This window comes from Bubalus kerabau, chromosome 8 (assembly GCF_029407905.1).
Source record: "Bubalus kerabau isolate K-KA32 ecotype Philippines breed swamp buffalo chromosome 8, PCC_UOA_SB_1v2, whole genome shotgun sequence".
In the NCBI taxonomy this organism is placed as follows: Eukaryota; Metazoa; Chordata; class Mammalia; order Artiodactyla; family Bovidae; genus Bubalus; species Bubalus kerabau.
Genome location: NC_073631.1, coordinates 53,871,391 through 53,889,400, shown reverse-complemented (window position 1 = coordinate 53,889,400; position 18,010 = coordinate 53,871,391). Strand labels below are relative to the sequence as shown.

Genomic DNA, 18,010 nt, shown 5'->3' with positions numbered 1-18,010 from the left:
GAGAACAGGAAGATAAGGGAATTTTCATCTGGCAGCCTCATTTTTTTCTTTGAAGTGTGGAGCTTTATGGTTTAAACTGGCTAAATGAGAAAAGAGGAAAGAATAGAATTGGGGAAGGGACTTATGTGCTGAAGGTTTAGAATAGCAGAAACTGAGAGAAGATAAATGATTTTGTGCCAAGTAAGGTGTCATTGAGAATGGAAACTTAATGGACTATGCTGGGTAGTGGAACTAACAAGACATAAATGTACTTTCCTCTGGAGGGATGTAGTAAGAACAAAGAAAGATGATCTTGTGAGTGATCCCTTTTCTGTTAATACCACCTCTGGTTCCAAGGCTGCTTCATGTTTAGACTTCTTAAGTTATTAGTAAGTTATCAAAGGAGAAAAAGAGAGCCCTGTAGCTCAGATGGTAAAGCGTCTGCCTACAATGTGGGAGACCCGGGTTCGATCCCTGGGTTGGGAAGATCCCCTGGAGAAGGAAATGGCAACCCACTCCAGTATTCTTGCCTGGAAAATCCCATGGACTGAGGAGCCTGGTAGGCTACAGTCCATGGGGTTGCAAAGAGTCAGACATGACTGAGCGACTTCACTTTCACTTTTCATCCTTCATTTAATTATATATATATATATATATATATATATATATATATCTTTATCTTTACAGGTGACTCAGTGGTAAAGAATCTGCTTGCCAATGCAGTTGTAGGAGATGTGGGTTCGATTCCTGAATCGGGAATATCCCTTGGAGGAGAAAATGGCAACCCACTCCTGTATTCTTGCCTGGAAAATTCCATGGACAGAGGAGCCTAGCCGGCTACAGTCCAAGGGGTCAAAAAGAGTTGCACATGATGGAGCACATGTGCACACACACACAAACACACACATATTTATATATATATATACACACACATATTTACACTTATATATATATATACATTATATGTATGTATGTGTATATACATATTTATTAAGCATTTACTGTGTACAAAGCACAGAGGGAGACATACAGATGGTTTTCTGCCCTCAAGGAATGTGTAACATAGAACAAGGGAGACTATGAAGGTGGCCTAGGAGAGGCACAAGTCAAGTCTGTGGGATTACAGAAGAGATACAGAGCCACATGGGTGGGAGATAATAGGGCAAGTGGGTAGATCAAGAAAGTATTTGTGGAGATGGCTTTGGGTTGGGACTCATGGAATGCAGAGGGTTGTGGCTGGGTTGTTATCTTTGGTGTCTAAAATAGTAATGGATGCTGACCCTTCTCCCCATTTGCAATCTTCTAATTCAGGGCCTTGAGCTGGGCCAAATGGTGACCACCTCATTCCTAGATTGATAATCAGTTGCTCACTCTTTAAATCTACTGTCTCATATGCCCAATTTCAAGCACAGTTGGGTAAATTGTTGTTCATACACCCCACAAGCTTTTGGGGATCTCTTCCACTTGCTGTTATTGTTCAGTCACTAAGTTGTATCGAACTCTTTGTGACCCTGTGGACTGCAGCATGCCAGGCTTCCTGTCCTTCACTGTCTCCTGGAGTTTGCTCAGATTCGTGTCTACTGAGTCAGTGATGCCAACTAACCATCTCATCCTCTGCCGCCCTCTTTCTCCTTTTACACTCAGTCTTTCCCAGCATCAGGGTCTTTTCCAGTGAGTCAGCTCTTTGCATCAGGTGGCCAAACTGTTGGAGCTTCAGCTTTAGAATTAGTCCTTCCAATGAATATTCAGGGTTGATTTCCTTTAGGATTGACTGGTCTGATCTCCTTGCAGTCCAGGGACTCTCAAGTGTATTCTCCAGTACCACAATTCAAAAGCATCGATTCTTTGGCTCTCAGCCTTCTTTATGGTCCAACTCTCATATCCATATATAACTACTGGATAAACCATAGCTCTGACTATATGCTGACTATATGCTGACTATTGTCAGCAAAGTGATGTCTTTTCTTTTTAATATGCTGCCTAGGTTTGTCATAGCTTCCAAGGAGCAAGCATCATTTAATTTAATGGCTGCAGTCACCAGTGATTTTGGAGCCCAAGAAAATAAAATCTGTCACTGCTTCCACTTTTTCCCCTTCTATTTGCCATGATATAATGGGACCAGATGCCCATCCCTTATTTCCTGAGCTTAACAGATGCTACTGCATTTTGTACATCCTGCACATTTTCACATTTTGCATATTTGCACAATGCCATCTTCCATCGACTTGTTTCTCTCCCTTTGGCGGTGATAACTTTATGATCAGGAAACTACCCTTGGTACCTTGTAGTCTTGGTGCAGGGCCTTAGTTATCCCCTTGGTTGTCTTACTGCCAGTGAGTCTGTAAATCACAGTCAAGGCCTGTGTTTGGAGAGGAAGGGAAGTAGGTAACCCTGCTGTATTATTGAATTCACCTTAACCAGTAAATCCACTACCTTGAGTGTAGGATATTATCTTTGTCCCTTTGGGCAGCCAAAACAAAAATACCATAGAGTGGGTGATTTGTAACAACAGAAATCTATTTCTGTCAGTTTTGGAGCCTGCGAAGTCCCAGATGAAGTCACTGGCAGAATCATGTCTCATGAGGGACTAGTTTGTAGACAGCTGTTTTTTGACCCCTGTGTCCTCACGTGGCAGAAGGGACAAAGGAGCACTTTGGTGTCTCTTATTTGGGCACTAATCCCATTCAAGAAAAACCTAACTTCAAGACCTGATCACCTCCCAGATTGCTCCCTCCTAAAACCATCACACTGGAGATTATGTTTCAAGAATCTGAGGAGACACAAATTCGGACTATAGTATTTCTTCACTTTGGGTCCTTGTGTTTGTTTCCCGGTGTCTGAGACTCCAGTTAGTTATGACTGGATTATGGCTGTATGGACTATAGCTGTATTATGATATGTGGAACCATTTGAAGTTTTTACCCCTCAGTAAAAAGCCTCTTACATTGTTTCAGTAACTTGGGATGAAAACTATTGCAAGATTCAAATATAACAGTGTATAGCCAGGGCCTCTATCTTATAAGGTAAAAATGAATCTCCTTTTTTTTTTGGGAAATGTACTTACAGATCAGAATGGAGATTGTTTAATGCTATTGCTAAGTTCTTCAGATGAAGCTTAATACACTCCATCTGTATTAAGCTTAAGCTAGTCCAACTAGCTGTACCTAGCCTTATTATCTTCATTGTTAATGCTACACAGTAGACTGCAGTCCAGGAAACATGTTTAAGACTCTTCACACTTGATTAAAATTCACTCTAGGCTTCACAATGTCATACAGAAATATTAGTAAATAGTTGTGAGCGAAATTAAAGTTATAGACCCCTTGCCAACATAAACCCCTCCAAGAGACTTTTCTGATGGCCAAGCACTCAGATGACCAGTGCTTAGATGTTTCATAATTGGTGATTTTTCATCATTTCTGAAGGTTAATATTTTGCTCTCCATTTAGAGGTAAAACCCTGAGGACCAAGATTTCAGTTCCAACAGTTCTAATTTCCACTCATTACATAGCTACCATTGGTCTATCAGGGTTCCTTTTATTCAGAGAAAAAATATTTTCTTTTAGGAAACTTTGTGAAGGTCAACAGAACACAGAGTGGATTTATTTTAATAATCCTTTTGTATTAGCAGTATTTACTTTAAGGATTATTAAGATCTATTTTCCTCCCAGGTAGCAAGCTGGGTTGTTGCCACTGCAGAACAAAAAGTGGAGATTGTTAGTGTTGGAGAAAAGGCCGGAAACTTAATGTCATAAAGGAAAGGAAGATGCAGTCAGCTAGGACCCGAGAGGAGCTGAGGAAAGGGCTTGGAAGGAGGTTTGCTCTTCTATCTTAGATGTGGTAGATCCTTCCATGTGAGATTCTTTTCCAACCCATATGAAAATTGGCTTTTCATTTTCCATAGGTCTAACTCAAGTTTTTTCTTCGCACTTTATTCTTTGAGGTTTGGGGAGGTGAGCCATCCTCCCTTGATTTAAGATTATTACCTTTTTAACTTTCAATTTGTAAAGTCTCTGACTGTCTGGGTCTACACACAGAGGCCATTCAGAGCTCCATTTCAACAAGTGATTGCATCTTGGATTCAATAATTCTCTAGAGCACCAGAATTTGACAATCCTTCTCAAAATATTTTCCAAACAGTGTTTACACCCATCCTTTTGATTAGATTAAGTGCCAGGTAGATAGGCATGGCCAAACACTTTCCATGCAGCCTTGACAAAGAAACATCTAAGACATGGATGATTGATTAAGCCATGGTTATAGGAAGTTCACATAATATTTGACCACCTCTTGTTTGCTTGTGACTGCTAGGTTACTTGTGACATTGGACTGACATCCTACTTTTAGACATCATTATTCCTACCTGTAATGTGTAATAAAAGGATTACTTGGTCAGTGTCTCAAAACGACCAATTTATAGACCACTGAAGCCCATTGGTGGATCATGTCCAAGTTCATCCCTGAATTTCATCATAACATAAACTTTGGTGGCTGGGTCCTCTTCCTTTTTCCTTCCTCTGAGTCACTCTTAGAAATTTTTACAGTTTATGTAAATGGCTAGTTCTCAGGCCTAGGGTTAAAAATATGCCAAAGAAATTTACCATAAAGTTTAAGTTTGAGGATGTTATCTTATATTGACTCATTCCAAACCTTCAATCATTTGCCTCAGTGGTTGTAGAATATACAGTAGCCACAGCATGTGATGAGAGATATGGGATACTTGTCCAGAAGCCTTGATGACCCCAGACCAGTTCTACCTCTGTACCCCTAAAATTTGACACTTGTAGACCTTAACCAGTGTCTTTTGCCCCAAGGAGAAGAATCTGAATGAGTCACTGCTTTGCTCTCTGAGCCAGTCCACCATGGCTTAACCTATATGACCATCTTATCCATCCTACCTACAGCCAGAAGCACCACCTTAACAAGAAATTTGCAGACGTGGCATTACCAATGAACCTGAGATGATTTAGTCTATATTGTTGTTGCTCAGTTGCTTAGTTGTGTCCAACTCTGCAGTCCCATGGACTGTAGCATGCCAGGCTTCCCTGTCCTTCACTATCTCCCGGAGTTTGCTCAGACTCATAACAATCCAACCATCTTATCCTCTGTCGCCCCCTTCTCTGCCTGCCCTCAATCTTTCCCAGCTTCAGGATCTTTTCCAAAGAGTTGGCTCTTTGCATCAGGTGTCCAAAGTATTGAAGCTACAGCTTCAGCATCATTCCTTCCAAAGAATATTCAGGATTGACTTCCTTTAGTATTGACTGGTCTTGGACTGATATCCTTGAAGTCCAAGGACTCTCAAGAGTCTTCTCCAACACTACAATTCAAAAACATCAATTCTTCAGCACTCAACTTTCTTTATGGTCCCAACTCTCACATCTGTACATGACTGCTTGAAAAAAACTGTAGCTTTGACTATATGGACTGTTGTTGGCAAAGTGATATCTCTGCTTTTTAATACCCATCTAGGTTGATCATAGCTTTCCTTCCAAGGAACAAGCATCTTTTAATTTCATGGCTTCAGTCACCATTCTCAGTGATTTTGGAGCCCAAGAAAATAAAGTCTGTCACTGTTTCCATTGCTTCCCCATCTATTTGCCGTGAAGTGATGGGACTGAATGCCATGGTCTTCATTTTTTGAATGTTGAGTTTTAAGCCAACTTTTTCACTCTCCTCTTTCAACTTCATCAAGAGGCTCTTTAGTGTGGTGTTATCTGAATATCTGAGGTTATTGATATTTCTCCTGGCAATCTTGATTCCAGCTTGAGCTTCATCTAGCCTGGCATTTCTCATATATAGGTTCAATAAGCAGGGTGACAATATATAGTCCTGATATACTCCTTTCCCAATTTGGACCCAGCCCATTGTTCCATGTTTAGTTCTAACTGTTGCTTCTTGACCTGCATATAGGTTTCACAGGAGGCAGATGAGGTGGTCTGGTATTCCCATCTCTTGAAGAATTTTCCACAGTTTGTTGTTATCCTCACAGTCAAAGGCTTTAGTGTAGTCAGTGAAGCAGAAGTAGATATTTTTCTGGAATTCTCTTGCTTTTTCTATGATACAATGGATGTTGGCAATTTGGTTTCTAGTCCTCTGCCTTTTCTCAATCCAGCTTGTTTGTTTGTATTGTGAGTGTGTAGTTGCTCATTTGTGTCCAACTCTTTGCAACCCTCTGGGCTGTAGCCATCCAGGCTTCTTTGTCCGTGGATTCTTCAGGCAAGAATACTGGAGTGGTTGCCATGCCCTTCTCCAAGGGATCTTCCCAATCCAGGAATAGAACCTGTTTCTCCTGCATTACAGATGGATTTGTAATCCCACTAGCCATTGGGGAAGCCTTAATCAAAATAAAGTTTGAAAAACTCTGGTAGAGTCAAGACTGAATTCTCTATTTTTTTCTATATAAAATTTTATAGTATTATTGCCACATTAAAAGGAAAAAAAATGCTATATGGTCCATGAAGAGTACAATCCTTAGACTGCAACTTTTATTTCATTTTTTGGGTAACAACTTTTCTGAAGTATAATACACCTATGGGCTTCCCTGTGGCACAAGCGGTAAAGAATCTCCCTGCAATGCAGGAGACCAGGGTTCGATCCCTGGCTTGAGAAGGCTACCCAGTCCAGGATTTTTCCCTGGAAAATTCCATGGACAGAAAAGCCTGGCAGACTACAGTCCATTAGACTGAGCAACTAACACTTTTACTTTCTTTCAATGCACCTATAGGTAGGATAACATACAATTCTTCCATTTAAAACCATTACAATTCAGTGGTTTTTAGTGCATTAATAATTGTATTGTAACCATAACCAAAATCAATTTGAGATATCTTTTTCACCTCAAAAAGAAACCCTACAACCTTCAGCTATCACCTCCCTCAATTTTCTATCTCCCCTAGGCCTAAGCAACGGTTAATCTACTCTGTCTCTACATATTGTTTTTCTTTTTTTTTAAAGTACATAGTGTTTTGTAAGAAGACTTTAAAAATCTTTAAAAAAAAACATTAAAAATGGTTTCTTATTATATTCTCTAGCTTGAATTTCCTTGTTTCAGTTCCATGGTGTGGAGAAACAGATACTGCTTCCTGTCCTCTGCACTCCAGTTGGCCCAGCACCCATAAGTAAACAGACTAATTTATTTCAAAATTAAGGCAAAACAGAATACAGTTTTGTTCTTTCTGGCTGCAGTGGGTCTCCAATGCTGCATGCGGCTTTCTGTAGTTCCTGCAAGCAGAGCTTCTCATTGTGGTGGCTTCTTTTGTTGTAGAGCACAAGTTCTAGGGCACAGGTGCTTCTATAGCTGTAGCTCATGGGCTTAGACGCTGTGAGGCATGTGGGTTTCTCCTGGGCCATGGATCAAACCTGTATTCTCTGCATTGGCAGGTGGATTCTTAACCACTGGGGACCTGGGAAGTCCCCCAAATATAATTTTGAACTCTCTATATTATATCAAGCATTACACTGAAAAGGAAAGGGAGATCTGTGCAATGAGTAGAGAATGTCTGATTAGTTTTAGATAGACTTTCTTTCCTTTTTACAAAACTTGATCCTTGATTGTGTCTGGCATGGTATAGTTGCAAGTTATATTACTTAGAACTCAATCTCAAGAGACAGAAGTCTCACTCATACTGGCTTGAGGAAAATGAGAATTCACTGACTAGTGTGAGCTTACGGTTCTTAGGTGCTGCCATATTAGGTGCTCAGACCCTATTAGCAAGGCTCAGTCTTGTGCTCTCTGCTTTTCTTTGCTGACTTCATTCTAAGGCAGACCTGCTCCTTAAGGTGGCAAGGTGGCTGCCAGTAGCTCCAGACTTAACAATATAGCCTCTCAGCAACCTTAGTAGTGGGGATAATACCTCTGTGTGAACCAGAAATGTTGTTCTCGAATTGAGTGTTCTTTGGCTCTGATTGGCCTGAACTGTGTCACATGCCAACTCTTGATGCTGGAGGGAGCGTCAGCTCTGCCTGGTCCACATGACAGAAAAGGGAAGGAATTATTTCCTAGGGGAAATTGTGTGCGTAAGCAGAAGTGATCAAGGGGATGCTTTTGGGGAAGATAAAATGAAAGGATAATGATTAAAGACCGCTGCAGTATGATTCATAAAATCTGAGTTTTAGCCTTATTTGCCGCTAAGTAGTTTTATTATCTGAAGCACATCACTTATTCTGTAGGCATTGGTTCCCAATTTTGTAAAATTATAGATGTCTATAAGTAGTCTTTAATGATCTCTGTTTAAAATTCAAATTCAGTGATGAGCTGGCTAGATATTTTGGTATTAAATGACTAACCCTGATTTTCTTTGATAAAATCAGGACAGTGACTGTCATGGAATAGAAATGTAACCAGCAAGCATAATTCTGTCTGGAGTCATGAGGTTGTGTGCTGTCTTTGATACTGAATGTTAACTAGAGGAATGCAAGGTCTCTAACTCAGTTTGGAACTCTCCAGTTAGTTTAAAGAAGTTTAATCCCTTATTATTTAGAAGAAGTCATACTGGATATCAAGTTACTTCCAGTGCTTTCTGTATGTTTATGTCAACCCTTGTGGTGTTAAAGAATCAATAAATTCTTGGAAGTAGCAGAAATCAATTAGAAAAATGAGATAAAAGTTGCTAGCATAAATGGACTTTCTGATATGCTTTTTAAAAAAGGAGTTTTCATCATACACTAGCAACTGCAGAAATGAACTGGAGAAAAGAGTGAACCTAAAAGAAGGGTCTTACGATAATTGGTGTGAGCCATGATGAGCAGTCTGCATCAACAACTGGGCCAGCTCAGGATGTGATGAGAGGAGCTGGGAAAGACTTTGGTCAGGTGCGGAAACAGTCTTCATGTTTGGGTGTAGTGCATGAATTCATTTTCTCAACTAGAGGTTCTAGCTTTGGGTGTTAAAGTCCTTTTTAAAATAAGTTTTCAATAAAAATGGAAATAGTAGATCATCGAGATTCAGATATCAATTAAAAGTCAAGAAAATTATGAGTCATTAAAAAATTCAAATAAAACATGCTTCATCTGTCTGTAATACTGGCAACAAACCTCTTGGCTTTTACTTTGATATAGATGAGTCACTTGCGTGGAGCTTCAAAGAAGCACATCTTTAATTTAGGACAGGCTCTTAGCTTGGACATAAATGGCAGGTACTGGGTAGGCAGACATTTTCACAATCCAAAGAATGCATCATTCATATGGAATTCAATATAAATGGTGTACGCGGAAGCATAAGTCTGTTGAAAGTGAAAGTCACTCAGTCAAGTCCTACTATTTGTGAACCCATGGATTATACCATCCATGGAATTCACCAGACCAGAATACTGAAGTGGGTAGCTGTTCCCTTTTCCAGGGGATCTTCCCAATCCAGGGATCAAACCCTGGTCTCCCACATTGCAGGCAGATTCTTTACCAGCTGAGCCACTAGGGAAGTTCATAAGTCTATTGGGGTCTCTTTAAAGACACTATATTGTCAGATTCTACAATATCCAGGTTGGCCATTCCCAAGGGGAAATACAGTTTGATTTGAAGTTAAAAAGCAGGCATTCAATCTCAGGTCTACCCTCAAAGTACAATACGCTTCCATGAATTTGGCCACGTTTTTGAAAAATCTAAAGTGGTTATAAAGTATTGATATATCAAGGAAGGTGTGAGAAGGGGCAAAATAATGATCCATCTTGCCACTGCAAGTGCTCCAGTAAGTGGGGCGGTTGCTAGACGTGAGCCTACAGATGTAGGCTTATCCTGGAATGTGTATGTGCGTACAAACATACTACAACATTTCCGTGACTGACATGAGTGCCCAGGCATGAACATTGTATGAAGAATTACTTGGTACAGTAACGTGCTTCAGGTACTTTGGGTAAACATTAGGTTTAAAGGTAAAAGTACTGTGTAAGTATTTATAGGATTAAGTGAGTTGTATATTAATATTAGCACCTCAAAGGGAGAGAGATAAGATGGTGGTATGGTCACCCCACAGAGGGTTCCACAGTTGGAACCCTCCACCCAAAATTTGGCTCGGATATCAAAACTGATGAACACACACACATCCAAGAAAGTAGGAAAGGTTTATTACTTATATGATGAGGTCTTCTAGGCAAAGTAGGGTGGGCTCCCATGCAAGTCCCAGAGCAAGTCCTGCTTTCAGTCAGGGAGGGCTTGTGGTTATATGGTGGTGAAGTGGTGGGGCTATGGTTAATGATTTGTTTGTATGGGTGGGGATTACATGATTTGAACTTCTCATCAGTGCTAAAGGAAGGAGAATCCAAGCTTTCTTATCAGCTTGCCCAGATGTGGGTAGGGGGAGAGGGGAGTGGTGGAGCTTGAAAGCAGCCAGCAGTCAGATTCAATGGTTAGTGCTTTATATGTCCTAAGAAATCTGTACCTAATCTAAAGTTAAAGGTTTTTGCCTAGAGTTTCTTTTAGAAGTTCTGTGCTTTTGCTTCTTAGATTTAGGTCTATACCCCATTTGAGTTGATTTTTATATATGATGTAAAGTAAGGATTGAGTTTTTTTTTTACCTTTTTGCATTTTACATATTGATATGAAATTGTGTCAGTACCATTTATTGTAAAGAGGATCTTTTCCCCATTGACTTACTTTTCAAAATCAGGTTGGCTTTTTTTTGGGTCCTATTTCCATAAAAGTTTTAGATTCAGCTTGTAAAATCTTAAAAACAACAATAACAACCACAACAACAATGGGGATTTTGGTGGACATTGCTTTGAATCTGTGAGTAATTTTGGGGAGAATGGATATCTAAAAAATACTAGCTCTCTTCATCCACTGGCATAGTATATAACTCTCTGTTTTTCTGAGTCCTCATTTATTTTCACATTGCTTTACAGTTTTCAGTGTACATGCCTTACATACATATTTTATTGGAGGTATTTCTAACTTTTGTTAATTTAGATGATGTTATAAATAAGGTATCTTTTAAAATTTTCATTTGCCACTATATAAAATTGCTTTTGATTTTTTCTCTTTTCTTTTTATTTCAAAATTGAAATATAATTGATATATAACATTATTTAGTTTTTAGGTTTAACACATAAAAAATCAATATATGTATATGTATTGATATATTGTGAAATGATCACCACAATAAATTTAGGTAACACCCATCACTATACATAATTACTTTTTTTCTTTTGATGAGCACTTTTTAAAAATTATTTTATTAGTAACTTTCAAATATATAATACAGTATTATTAATTATAGTCCCCATGCTGTACATTACATTTCCTGGTCTTGTTTAATTTTATAGCTGGAATTTTACACCTTTTGACATCCCTAACCCATTTCACTTCCTGACTCTGCTTATGGCAACCACTAATCTCTTTTCTATATTGATGAGAGGTTTTTTTTTTTTTTTAAGATCCCACACATACATGATATCATACAATATTTGTCTTTCTCTATTTGACTTATTTAATTTAGCAAAATCCTCTCAAGGTCCATCCATGTTGTCACAAATGGCAGATTACCTTCATTTTTAATGGCTGAATAATATGGCACTGTGTATATATGCCACATTTTCTTTATCCATTTATTCATTAATGGTCACTTAAGTTGTCTCCCTATCTTGGTTATTATAATTAATACTTCAATAAACATGGGGGTGCAGAAAACTTTTTGAGATGATTTATTTTCATTCTGAGAGAATTTTAAAGAACTATTCTATTAGTAAATTTCAAATATATAGTAAAGTATCATTATAGTAACCATACTGTACATGGCACCCCCAGCATTGACTTTTTTTGTAACTGGAAACTTGTACCTTTTGGCCACCTTCACTCATTTCACCCACCTATCCCCTACCCTACCCGCTACCTCTGACAACCACCATAAATTTTATTTTTTTATAAGATTCCCAAAGTGGAATTGCTAGATCATATGATAATTCTATTTTTAATTTTTTGAGGAACCTTCATAGTGTTTTCTATATGTACCAATTTACATTCTCGTCAATAGTGAATAAGTGTTCCCTTTTCTATAATACTTGCTATCAGAACTAAGGCAATTGGGCACCCATCTTTTAGGTGGCAGCTGCAAAAGTTGGGGAACAGGTGTGTGTACTGGTTCCCTCGAGGGTACTACTAGCGACATGGGGCAGGCAGGCAGGAGGTGGTGGGTAAGGTGTCTGCTGGGCCTCTCTCATCTCTGGGAAGGATTGCACTTACCCCTAGTGAGTAGTGAAAGGCGCTCAGTCAACGTGATATATAATTTATACGTACATAAATTATTTGATGTAGTAATTCCACATTAAATAGAGAAGTGTTAGCTGATCAGTTGTGTCCGACCCTTTGTGATCCCATGGACTGTATCCCGACAAGCTCTTCTGCCCATGGAATTCTCCAGGCAAGAATACTGGAGGGGGTAGCCATTCCCTTCTCCAGGGGATCTTCCCGACCCAGGGATGGAACCCAGATCTCCTGCATTACAAGCAGGTTCGTTACTGTCTGAGTCACCAGGGAAGCCCACATTCAGCCCTATGTGTATGTTAAATTAGAATTTTGACCCTCAGGCAGTAGCTTTTAAAGTCTGCAAATATTTTATTCAAGGAAAGACTAGGGAATGGGCATGTTTTGCTGCTCCCTCAGAGCTTAACCCTGCTGACAGCTACAGTGAATGCCTGTGCTGTTAGTCTTGTGGGTCTTGTGGACCTGAGCTGTTAGGTTTCAGAGGTGGGTATTTGGGGGGCCCACTCCTCCTGTGGAGACTTAAACATTGAAGTACTAGATTGGGGTCTAAACTCTTTGCTTCTCAGGGAGAAGCTTGGAGTTGAGGGCTCCCTCCCAACTGTATGACAGTCTGCTGGGGGAAGGTTAATGGCACTCCCTTTTCTACCAGTTTCCATGTGGCTTTTCTCATTTGCCTGATGTGTAGGAATCACTCAGCTAATTTCTGGAGTTTTTTGGGAAGAAATTGTTGCATGTGTAGTTGTTCATTCACTGCATCCATGGGAAGAGGGGTGATAGTTTAGGAAACTCCTGTGTCCCCATTTTAAAAGGCCTCCATGGTTTTCATTTTTTTAAGTGCCTTTGTCGACTAAAAATTAGTCACAACCTGAGAACAGAGAGTTATTTTATTTAGTGGAAATGTTTAGGATTCTGAGCCTGGGAGACAGCATCTCAGAAGCTCTGAGAAAACTGCTTCAAAGAGGCAGGGTCGGGGGTCAGCCTATATACAAGTTTGCAACAATGGGAGCAGGCAGGTTGAACATCAAAGATCAGGTATCAAGTTAAAGAATTTGGCATTCTGTGTAAGGAAAGATGCAAATCTTTGGGCTCACTGAATTCATTCCTTTCATATACATCTCAGCTACCTGGGGCCAAATCCTGTTTCCTTGTTCACCTTAAGGAGTGACAGATGGCTGCTTCTTGCATCCCCCCAAGCTCCTCAGCAATCACTGTGAGGGGTGGTGGCATCTGCTGGATCACAGTTTTGGGAGGCCTTATGCACATTTGGAGGCCAGAAATCAATGATGGCTGTGACATTTCTTATTTATTGATATGGCAGGAGACATTTTCATTTCACAGTCCCTCTTCATGTTCATAAAGTCAACCATATTTGGGAGACATTTCATGACCATTTTGTTTTGGCACTGGGAGGCTTATCCCAGGTCAGGGAGAGGTCCTCGTTGATGCATCACTCCAAGTGTTGATTTCTGGATTAGGCCCATGGATAAATGATGAAAGATTCTCTGGATTTTCTACCTTTTAACCAAACAGAATCCAGGAGATACTTCCTTTATTGCCTCTTCCCATACCTAGAATCACAGTATTACTATTATTTTATAAATGTGATCTAAGATATTTAGCTACCATTAATTTTGGCTGGAGGCCTGGTTATATATTATGTAATACAAAAAACAACAATCATAAAATAAACAGAGTACAAGTAATATAGCTAATAACTGACAAAGTTGCAAATAGGGATTTAAGGCATGAGCTTGCAGAACCAGACGGTCTTTTCTAAAATATCACCAAGACTAGGAAGTGGATCATCTAAGGCAGCAATCTGATTTTTCATGTGAGTCACTAAATGTGCTACATTAGAGGATTCATCTGGTACATAAACACAGCATTCTATTTGAATTATAGCACAGGTGCCCCCTTAAGATGTAAGGATATCAAGGGCCATACAATTTTGTAAGACATCTTTTCTCATTATAGAGATCTCAGAATTTAGTAGGCTAATAGTCTGGTTGCTATCATTTAATGTGTTCTGAGTGAATTTTTTTAGGGTTTCAATGTGAGAAATAACATTTTCTAATCCTACTGAAGGCACAAAAGTAGCTGCTAAATGATCATACCAGTGAAATACACGTCTCTTGGCTCATTGGGCTCATATTGGTGGTAAATTTGCTGGAGTCATATCTAAATTTGTATGTAAGTGGCTTTGAGCCCAAGAAAATCCTAAAGTACAGCTTCCTAGCTATCCTGGTCAGAGAAGGCAATGGCACCCCACTCCAGTACTCTTGCCTGGAAAATCCCATGGACGGAGGGGCCTGGTGGGCTGCAGTCCATGGGGTCGCTAGGAGTCAGACATGACTGAGCGACTTCACTTTCACTTTTCACTTTCATGCATTGGAGAAGGAAATGGCAACCCACTCCAGTGTTCTTGCCTGGAGAATCCCAGGGACAGAGGAGCCTGGTAGGAGGCCATCTATGAGTCGCACAGAGTTGGACACGACTGAAGCGACTTAGCAGCAGCAACAGCAGCAGCAGCAGCAGCAGCTATCCTGGTGGAAGCTAGGGCCAAAGACTGAACCCATGAACCTATTGAATCCCATGAAGCTATTGAATCCCATTTGGTGCCAGCCAGTATATTTCTGGATATTTGACCCAATCTGTACCATACCAGTCTCTGTCTTTAAGAGAAATAGTATATTGGTAGTTTTCATAAGGAACCCATCCTAATTTTCTGGTTATATTTGTATGATTTAATTGTTCCCAGAATAGGGGGACCTTTAGGCTTAGATAACATAGCCTGGTGTTAACCAGGTAAATCTATCCCATAACTGAGGAAGCGTCCCTCCTAATAGTCTAGAGTTTGCATTTTTTTTCAAATTGGAATTTTGTTTGTTGCTCTGATTGAGTTTGAATAACCTTAAGAGAAAATTCATATTTATGTCCAGGGTCAGAATAAGCATATTTGATTGGCCAAGTGAGTAGATCCCCTCTAGTGATATCACTGGTAGACAGACAGAAATATAATTCCTTTCTTCTAAAATAAACTTTCTCAGAGCCATCTAATCAGAACCTTGGAGGGGAGAAACCCACCAAGGTAAAGCAGTAGTACTGACACATCAAGGTAAAATGGAAGTACTGGAAGCAGGTGATTGACCACAAACCCAACAATTTGATTTCTAAAATCTGCATAAGGTCATGCCCATAATACATTTGATTTACGTGTAAGAGTCAAAGAAACCAAGAAGAAAACATTATGAACTATCCTACAGGTCAGGTCCAGCATCTTGGGACAGCCATCTGTTTCCGATATCGTCATCATCTTGTCCTGGCATTGGTGTTATCTTATTATCAGAGTATTGCTTTAAGGTGAGTTTGAGGTCAGCAGGTCTCTTCATAGACCAGCCTGGTACAGGGGCCCTTTTTAGTTGGGAAATATGAAGTCAAGAGTCAATTGCTTTCAGTTTTTTTTTTTAATTTTACATTATTGTATTAGTTTTGCCAAATATCGAAATGAATCCGCCACAGGTATACATGTGTTCCCCATCCTGAACCCTCCTCCCTCCTCCCTCCCCATTCCATCCCTCTGGGTCATCCCAGTGCACCAGCCCCAAGCATCCAGTATCGTGCATCTAACCTGGACTGGCAACTCGTTTCATACATGATATTTTACATGTTTCAATGCCATTCTCCCAAATCTTCCCACCCTCTCCCTCTCCCACAGAGTCCATAAGACTGTTCTATACATCTGTGTCTCTTTTGCTGTCTTGCAGACAGTGTTATCATTACCATTTTTCTAAATTCTATATATATGCGTTAGTATACTGTATTGGTGTTTTTCTTTCTGGCTTACTTCACTCCGTATAATAGGCTCCAGTTTCATCCACCTCATTAGAACTGATTCAAATGTATTCTTTTTAATGGCTGAGTAATACTCCATTGTGTATATGTACCACAGCTTTCTTATCCATTCATCTGCTGATGGACATCTAGGTTGCTTCCATGTCCTGGCTATTATAAACAGTGCTGTGATGAACATTGGGGTACACGTGTCTCTTTCCCTTCTGGTTTCCTCAGTGTGTATGCCCAGCAGTGGGATTGCTGGATCATAAGGCAGGTCTATTTCCAGTTTTTTAAGGAATCTCCACACTGTTCTCCATAGTGGCTGTACTAGTTTGCATTCCCACCAACAGTGTAAGAGGGTTCCCTTTTGCTGCACATGAGCTAGTCAAAAGAACCCGATAAGGGCCCTTCCATCTAGATTGGAGGGAGTCCTTTAAAAGATGTCTTTTCTAATATACATAATCTCCTGATTTTAAGATATGGGACATTTGATCTTCATTTAAGGATAGATTACTACGATAAGCTTCAGAAACAACTTTAGAATGACTTGTCAATAATTTGATTAAATTCTTGAAATAATGTATCTTCCTTAAGTAATATAGGATCATATAGCCTTTCATCCTCCCTGCAGCCGCCCTTGGCCTCGGGCTTAGGGGCGTGGAGTATCTCCTCTGTGCCGCCGCCCCTGACCTCAGACGTGGGATAACTCCTCTCGTCGTCGCCCCTGACCTCGGATATGGGGTAACTCCTATCATCGCCGCCCCTGACCTCGGACGTTGGGTATCTCCTCTTGGCCAAGCAACCCCACGCAGGAGGCCAGGGGCGGTAGCCGGGAGGACCAACCCCACGTCCAAGGAGCCGTGGCTGCACGGGCGCAGGAGGGCCTAGAGGAGCTATCCCACGTTGAAGGTCAGGAAGGGAGGCAGTGAGGAGATACCCCTCATCCAAGGTAAGGAGCAATGGCTGCGCTTTGCTGGAGCAGCCGTGAAGAGATACCCCACGCCCAAGGTAAGAGAAACATGAATAAGACGGTAGATGTTGCAAGAGGGCATCAGAGGGCAAACACACTGAAACCATACTCACAGAAAACTAGTCAATCTAATCACACTAGGACCACAGCCTTGTCTAACTCAATGAAACTAAGCCATGCTTGTGGGGCAACCCAAGATGGGCGGGTCATGGTGGAGAGAGCTGACAGAATGTGGTCCACTGGAGAAGGGAATGGCAAACCACTTCAGTATTCTTGCCTTGAGAACCCCATGAACAGTATGAAAAGGCAAAATGATATACTGAAAGAGAAACTCCCCAGGTCAGTAGGTGCCCAATATGCTACTGGAGATCAGTGGAGAAATAACTCCAGAAAGAATGAAGGGATGGAGCCAAAGCAAAAAGAATACCCAGCTGTGGATGTGACTGGTGATAGAAGCAAGGTCTGATGCTGTAAAGAGCAATATTGCATAGGAACCTGGAATGTCAGGTCCATGAATCAAGGCAAATTGGAAATGGTCAAACAAGAGATGGCAAGAGTGAATGTCGACATTCTAGGAATCAGCGAACTGAAATGGACTGGAATGGGTGAATTTAACTCTGATGACCATTATATCTACTACTGTGGGCAGGAATCCCTCAGAAGAAATGGAGTGGCCATCATGGTCAACAAAAGAGTCCGAAATGCAGTACTTGGATGCAATCTCAAAAACGACAGAATGATCTCTGTTCATTTCCAAGGCAAACCATTCAATATCACAGTAATCCAAGCCTATGCCCCAACAGTAACGCTGAAGAAGCTGAAGTTGAATGGTTCTATGAAGACCTACAAGACCTTTTAGAACTAACACCCCCAAAAAAATGTCCTTTTCATTATAGGGGACTGGAATGCAAAAGTAGGAAGTCAAGAAACACCTGGAGTAACAGGCAAATTTGGCCTTGGAACATGGAATGAAGCAGGGCAAAGACTAATATAATTTTGCCAAGAAAATGCACTGGTCATAACAAACACCCTCCT

General features: G+C 40.4%; 1 protein-coding gene across 10 annotated transcripts in view; it reads left to right on the top strand.

Moving 5' to 3' along the window:
• CFTR (CF transmembrane conductance regulator) overlaps positions 1-18,010 on the top strand; it is a 318,775-nt gene that overhangs the window by 262,019 nt on the left and 38,746 nt on the right. For 6 of the 10 annotated variants that reach the window (XM_055590294.1, XM_055590291.1, XM_055590295.1 and 3 more), the window contains one exon: positions 667-846. The exons of the other annotated variants lie outside the window; for them this stretch is intronic. In XM_055590294.1, the coding sequence (XP_055446269.1) occupies positions 667-812 (146 nt within the window). In that variant the 3' untranslated portion in view covers positions 813-846. Of the gene's footprint in view, positions 1-666; positions 847-18,010 lie in introns of those variants that run through there. 10 annotated transcript variants of the gene reach the window in all.